This window comes from Tauraco erythrolophus, chromosome 15 (genome assembly GCF_009769465.1).
Source record: "Tauraco erythrolophus isolate bTauEry1 chromosome 15, bTauEry1.pri, whole genome shotgun sequence".
Taxonomy (NCBI): Eukaryota; Metazoa; Chordata; class Aves; order Musophagiformes; family Musophagidae; genus Tauraco; species Tauraco erythrolophus.
Window position 1 is genome coordinate 5,102,046 of NC_141479.1, and position 6,881 is coordinate 5,108,926.

The 6,881-nt window shown below is 58.7% G+C and overlaps 1 protein-coding gene across 1 annotated transcript; it reads left to right on the top strand.

The window, feature by feature from the left end:
* Positions 1 to 2,705: 2,705 nt before the first annotated feature.
* IRX3 (iroquois homeobox 3) lies at positions 2,706 to 6,020 on the top strand. The gene is made up of 4 exons (XM_086621097.1): positions 2,706 to 2,924; positions 3,460 to 4,594; positions 5,136 to 5,202; positions 5,966 to 6,020. Exons 1-4 carry the CDS (start codon positions 2,706 to 2,708, stop codon positions 6,018 to 6,020), a joined length of 1,476 nt encoding a protein of 491 aa, XP_086477223.1.
* The last annotated feature ends 861 nt before the right edge of the window (positions 6,021 to 6,881 follow it).

Here is a 6,881-nt window from a genome sequence, read left to right on the forward strand (position 1 = left end):
GGGACCCCCCGCTCCCGCATCGCCCCGGCCGCTCCCCAGCCCTGTTCGTCACTGCCGGCGGCTCCCACGAGGGACGAACCTATATTGATCGTGCTGTTGATTAAAAATCACAAAATAATCCCGCCAGCTTGGACACTCCGTGCCGGACTCATAGCCACAAAACGACGGGTCTGGATCTGCGGGACACGCGTATACCCCCGTGCCCGCCCCCGCCGGGCACAGCCCGGCTCTGACCCCAGCGTGGCGAGCACGACCGCATCAGAGGGCGACTGATTTGTCCGATTTTCCATATTCCTCCCTTTTCTCTCCAAGGCTGATATTTTTAAAAGTTGTAGTCTGCTTCCAAACTCCCCCCCACCCCCCTGAACATTGCATCGCCCCAGCCGACCCCTTCCTAAAGAAAAGTTTAAAGCGAATCAGGACGCGGGGTTCGAAGCCTGTTTTCCTTTTGAATTAAAAAGAAATAAATTTATAACTGAATTTAATATTGTTATCTCCATTGCATTATACTATCAAAAGCTATTACAGCAGCAACGTGGAATAGAAGCAAATAAATTCCTCCAACCCAGAGTTGTTTTTGCACTAGATTAGCAGATAGGAAATGCTATAAAGATGAACTTAATACGATTAGAGATGTTTCCTACAGATTTTCATATATTGATTCAGGGAATTTTAATTCCGGAGCTTGCTTTGCTATAATCCGCATTTATTACAAGCTGATATAGTTTTATTATAGCAAGCTATCAAGGTCGATTCCTTTAACTGCATAATCTGACATGAATTTCATTTTTAAAGAAATGTAGTTATAAAAATCCATACTGTGGGCACAGTGGTTATATTGTACCTAAATCATATTTTAAAGGCAATAAATCCAGAGAGCATTTAGGAAGAGAGGGGAATACGGTTAAACGGCTCTCCTCCAATCTCAACTCCCCAAAAGACCCTTCAAACTTTTTTTCCCCTTATTTTATTTAAACATTGAGTATTTTAAAAAGAGCACATAACGGTGGCAGGTTCCGGGCCCCTCTCCCTCGCCCGCATCCAGCCCCCCGGGTTCGTACGAACTTTCCGTGTTCCGCCCCAGCCTCCCGCCCGGCCGGTAGCAGCGGAGCGGGGCACGCTGCCGCCCGCCAACGGCGCGCCGGGACTCAACGGTGTTCTAACTGCTCTTGAAAGGCTAAATTGCATCTCACACGCTGGTTTCAGAGAAGGAGGGGGGTGGAGGGGGTCAAAAAAAGCAAACCGTCATTTAAAATGTGTCGAACGTAAAAAAAAAAAAAAGTCCTATTCGGTAATTAAACTGTATCTTGACTCCCTTCCAATAGCTCCCTACAGCCCGCGCCGCTGCTCCCTTTGCAAAGGTTGCACGTACCAGGTATTTCCTTCTAAGCCTTGTAGTGATTCAGAACAGAGGGAATAAGCAAAATGATCATAAATTTCCTAATTAGAGATTTCGCACCAAGACAAAAAGGTGTTAATGAGTTTAATTCCAGTGCCTGTCATTGTCCCTTTTTTCACACCACTTATTTACTAATGGCCCAGAGGGCTGCTCCCGTCTCTCCTTTGTTAAGATTTTAATTTGCCTTCTTTTCTGCCTTTGATGTAAAATTGTGACCTACAACTCTTTGAAGTCCCTTATTAGGAGGAAAATTAACTTAGCTTTTCCACTGTATCTGCCCACTGTTAGCCCAGACAAAATGTAGAGAACTCCTTAAAGATTCAGTACAGTAGAAAATTTTTCAAGGTAGCTCTGGAAATACATTTTTTTAAAAAAATCTAATAGACTTTTAAATCTATATTAGGAGATGTAACTCTTGCCAGGGCCGGAGAGGCGGAAGGGAAGGAGGGAATATCTTAATAAAGAAAACAAAATGAACCCGGGCAAGGAAAGGCTGTAAATTTGAAAACCTGAAAAGGGGGGCTGGGGGGAGGGGGGAGCCTTTATTTTTAAATGTCACAACTTTTTCCTGTCCCTCTCGTGTGCCGCTCACAGCTGACACCCTGGCTTCCTATGCTCCGGGGGAGGGGGGGGGGTAGGAAAGAAATTCTATCTAAATCTATCTCTATATAATTAGAATACCATGAGGCAGGGTTAAACCTTTGTAAAACACACAACTGATTGGCGATCGCTAAAACGAGATTTGAAAGCAACTCAAATAAAAGATCGCGACGTCAGTAAACAGATTTGGGGGGGGGGGGGGGAAAGAAGAGAAAAAAAAAAAAAGCAGCTAGTGACAAACCCGGCGAGAGCGAGCTCTGGGCATGAGAGAGAGAGAGGGAGGCAGAGGGAGAGAGAGAGACTTAAAAGAAATAGGAGGGGCTTGTGAGAGACTAGAAATGTCAATCAGAGCCCAGAGTCCCAATAATCTCAGGCAATCTGTTAGGACCTGACCTGGGTCCACTCAGATCAATAGGAAAAGTGAGAGAAGAAAGAAGCGATCGGATCGTTTACCGCGGCGGCCGAGGACAGGAGGGAGCCCGCGGCCTCCGCGCACCCCCGGCTCCCCCCCCCCCCCCCCCGCCAATGTCCGCCGGAGTTTGCGGGAGGCGCTGAAAGTGCGGGCGGCCGGCGAGGGCGAGCGACCCGGCTCCCTCCTCCGCTCCCGGCCCTGCGACTTTCTCCCCTTTCTCTCCCTTCTTCCTCTCTTCTCCCCCCCCCTCCTCCTCCTCCTCCTCCCCCCCTCCCCTGCCCCCGCTCCCCCACCATGTCTTTCCCCCAGCTGGGCTACCAGTACATCAGGCCGATTTACCCGGCGGAGCGCCCGGGGAGCGGCGGCTCCCGCGGCGGCGCCGAGCTGGCCCCGTCCGGGACCCTCTCCAACGTGCTCTCCTCCATGTACGGCGCGCCGTACGCCGCCGCCGCCGCCCAGGGCTACGGAGCCTTCCTGCCCTACGCCGCCGAGCTGCCCATCTTCCCCCAGCTGGTAAGAGGCTCCCCCCGGGGCTCGCCGCTCGCTCCCGGGACGCTCGGGCCGGGGCCGGCCCGGGCGCGCTTCGCGCTGGGGATCGGCCCCGGGGTCCGCCGGGGAAGACGCCGGGAGGGCTGTCAGGGGAGACGGGGCGTTATCGCTGCCCTGCGCCGGGAGAGCCGCCGGAGAGGAGCAGGGCTGGAGCGGCGACCCCGCGGCTCGCCCCCTCTCCGCCCGCAGGGTTTGACGGCTGCGGCGGCCGGCCCCGGCTGCCGGCGGCCCCGCCGCGCACACGCACCCGGGCAGCCGGTCCTCGCTCGCGGGGCACCCCGCGGGCACCGGCCGCCCGCCTCGGCCGCGGCGCAGCCAGCGGGGCCCGGGCTGCCGAGGCCAGAGCGCGCCCGGAGCGGCCGTGGCTGGGCAGCGCGGCGGCGCGGGGAGAGCGGGCTCCGAGCGGGCTCCGCTCCCGGTAACGGCGGCGGGATGGAGGGGCCCCGGGCCGGGCCCGGCGCGCCGTCTCAGCCGGGCCGCCCCTTCCCTCTCGCTGCAGGGCGCCCAGTACGAGCTGAAGGAGAGCCCGGGGGTGCAGCACGCCGCCTTCCCCCACCACCACCCCGCCTTCTACCCCTACGGGCAGTACCAGTTCGGGGACCCGTCGCGGCCCAAGAACGCCACCCGGGAGAGCACCAGCACCCTCAAGGCCTGGCTCAACGAGCACCGGAAAAACCCCTACCCCACCAAGGGCGAGAAGATCATGCTGGCCATCATCACCAAAATGACCCTCACCCAGGTCTCCACCTGGTTCGCCAACGCGCGGCGGCGGCTCAAAAAGGAGAACAAAATGACCTGGGCCCCTCGCAGCAGGACGGACGAGGAGGGCAACTCCTACGGGAGCGACCACGAGGGGGAAGAGGACAAGAGGGAGGACGAGGAGGAGATCGACCTGGAGAACATCGACACCGAGAACATCGAGAGCAACAAGGACGAGCTGGAGGACGAGCTGCAGGACGCCGACCTGCTGCATTCCGACTCCAAGACGGACTCGGAGGGCTCCGAGGGCTTCGAGGACCTGCCCGGCTCCGAGGAGCGCTACCTCAAGGCCGCCGAGGGGGAGCCGCACCACCTCCGCCACCACCACCTCCACCACCATCACCACCATCACCACCACCACAAGTGCGAGCTTCCCGCCGCCGCCGCCCCCACCGGCCTGGAGCCCCTCAAGCCGCCCCTCCAGCCGCCGCCGCCGCACCACCTCTCGTCCCCCTCCTCCGCCTCCTCCTCCGCCGCCTCCTCCCCGACGGACGGCGCTTTGGCCGGCACCCTGCCGAAGCCCAAGATCTGGTCGCTGGCCGAGACGGCCACCAGCCCGGACAACCCCCGCAAGTCTCCCGGCGGCGGCTCCCCGCCGGCGGCCGCCCCCCAGCCGCTGCCGCTGCCCCCCCCGCCGCCCCCGCCGCCCCACAGACTCGTCTCCTCCTGCCCGCTGGGCAAGTTCCCCAACTGGACCAACCGCGCCTTCCCGGCCCACCACCACCACCACCACCCGCCCCCGCACCCGCTGGCCTTACTGAACACTCCCCACCTGCTGGGGCTGGGGGCCGCCCCGGCCGCCCCCCCCGCCGCTGCCGCCGCCGCCTTCCCGCGGCCCGCGGACCAGGCGCAGAGCGCGGAGCCCGCCGGAGCAGGTGACCGCTGAGGGACGCGGCGGGGACGGGACGGGCCGGCAGCCGCCGCGGGGGGCTCGGCGGTGCTGCGCGGAGCGGCGCGGGAGGCCCCGCGGGACCTCGTGCGAGGGGCCGAGGCCGGGGGCGCCGGGCCCGCGGTTTTCTCACGGTGCCCCCGGCCCGGCCCGGCGCGGCGCGGCCGTCGGGGCGCAGGTGACGGCGGGCGGGCGGCCGCGGGGGCCCCCGGGGGCGACGGCAGGGGTGGGGGCCTCCTCGCCAGGTTAGTCTCGACCCCCGAGAATTACCTTCCTCCGACGGAGATGATTTTCGTTGCTGTTGTTGTTGCTGCTCAGACGGTCTTTGTGGGAAGGACCCGGCCGTAAGGCTTGCTCCGGGGTCGGTTTATTTTCCTTGCGACGGTCACTCCCGCAGCAAAGCAGTCGTTTTGTCGTATTTGCGACTTGCTGAGAAGAGATCTTAAGTCTAGAGGCTTGATTCAGGGCTGGGGAGGGGAATAAAACGGGGGCTATAAAGGAACGCTTTTTTTTTCTTCTCTTTTTAGATCGATCTAGTGCCTTGGAAGTAGAGAAAAAGTTAATAAAGACAGCTTTCCAGCCAGTGCAGAGGCGGTAAGAGATTGCTTCCTCAGTCTCCTAAGGATATATGGAGGGAGTTGTAAATGGTTAGCTTGTTTTCTCCGCTTCTTTAGTTCCCTTTCCAGGGCGGTTTCTTCTTCTTCCTCGGCGTGCGTGGTGGGCTATTCTGATTATAGATATATACATTTATTTTTTTCTTCGCTGTCCTCTCTTCTGGGCTTCGCGAGCGATTCCCGCGGGCCGGCCGAGCTGCGTTCGGTGGTGGCGGGGCCGCGCGGTTGCCGTGCCCGGGCTCGGGTCGCCTCTGGCCGGGCAGGGCGAGAGCGCATCGGAGACAGCCAGGGCTGGCCTTCCCCCGAGCACCGCCGCCTGCCCGCAACGCCAGCTGCCACCCGCCCGTGTCGCCGAGCCTTAGGGAGAAATACAGCGGCAGTGGGAAAATAATAAATAAATTAAAAATAAAAACAATAATAATAATAAAACCCCAAACTCTCCGCTAGTATGAAAACTTCAGAGGTTGAGCCTTGCTGCCCTGAGTTTGGCGTAGCAGTCACTGAAAGCAGTTACTCTTTTGATTGACTGAAACCACGGGGATTGGGCCCGTGGTATTTTCGTAGCTAAATAAATTTGCTATAAGTCACTCTGAAAACTTTTTATATTTAGAAATCTATTTTTAAAAAAATAACAACAACAACAACAACAAAACCAGTGCTACGTACAGTTAAAAATATTGTGCCAGCCCAATCTGACTAGAACGCCTATTAAATATTTTTTTTCTGTGTCATTTTTTTTCCAGGCCCCAGAACCAACTTGATGCTGCTATGGTTCTATCGGCGTTGTCATCATCATAGTTAATTTTTTATTGTTGTTGTAATGATTGTAAAAAGAAATCTCTGTATAGTTACAACTTGTAAGCATGTCCGTATAGTAAAACTAAAAAGGAAAAAAAAAAAATACCCGCTTCTGTACTATCATCTGGATTAGCTGAGTTTGTGAGGTTTTTTCGAAGTCCAGTGAGAATTAGGTGTTCCGATTTTTTGTTGTTGTTGTTTGTTTTTGTACATACAGTAAAAATGTACATACGTGTGAACCAAATTGTACAAGAAAGTATATATTTTTGGCTAATAAATAAACTGTTGCCACTTTGACTACACTCTCTTTTCCCTCCTCTGGAGTTATTTTTCCTCCTCTCTTACCACCCGCCCCCACCCCCCCGCCGCCGGTTACTGTTTTTCCGCGGCAGCCGAGGCCGCGCTGGGGCCGCGGCGGGAGCGGCGCATCCTCGGGCGGAGCGCGGGGCAGCCGCGGGCCGGCGGTGCCGGGGCCGCCCGGAGGCGGAGCGGGTCTTTGCCGAGGCCGGGAGCCGCCGGGCAGCGGCGGTCGGGCCGGGGCAGCGGCGGGGCCGGGCGGCGGCCCGGGGCGGGCGGCCCTTCCTGCGGCGGCGGCGCCAACGCTGGAGCCGCAGCGCCCCCTGCAGGCGCCGCCGCCCCGTCCCGGTTCCCGGCGGCCGGTGGTGGCGGGGCCGGGGCCGGGGGCGTGCGTGCGGGGGGGGTGCGTGTCTGTGCGCGGGTCTGGAGGCAGCGCCCTGCTCCAAGGAACGGGGGGACGGCGTCGGGGGGGAGGCCGGGGGCAGCCGGCGGTGGCCCGGCGGTGATGCATCGGCCCCCGAGGACCTTATTACCGGGTGCCGGCTATTGATCCCCCCGCCCCCT

Excerpts from the sequence above, each read along its gene's own strand:
- IRX3 (XM_086621097.1), top strand. The coding sequence starts at position 2,706 with ATGTCTTTCCCCCAGCTGGGCTACCAGTACATCAGGCCGATTTACCCG. Across the intron at positions 2,925-3,459 it reads TGCCCATCTTCCCCCAGCTG|GGCGCCCAGTACGAGCTGAA; the intron begins GTAAGAGGCTCC and ends CTCTCGCTGCAG. Across the intron at positions 5,203-5,965 it reads TTCCAGCCAGTGCAGAGGCG|GCCCCAGAACCAACTTGATG; the intron begins GTAAGAGATTGC and ends TTTTTTTTCCAG.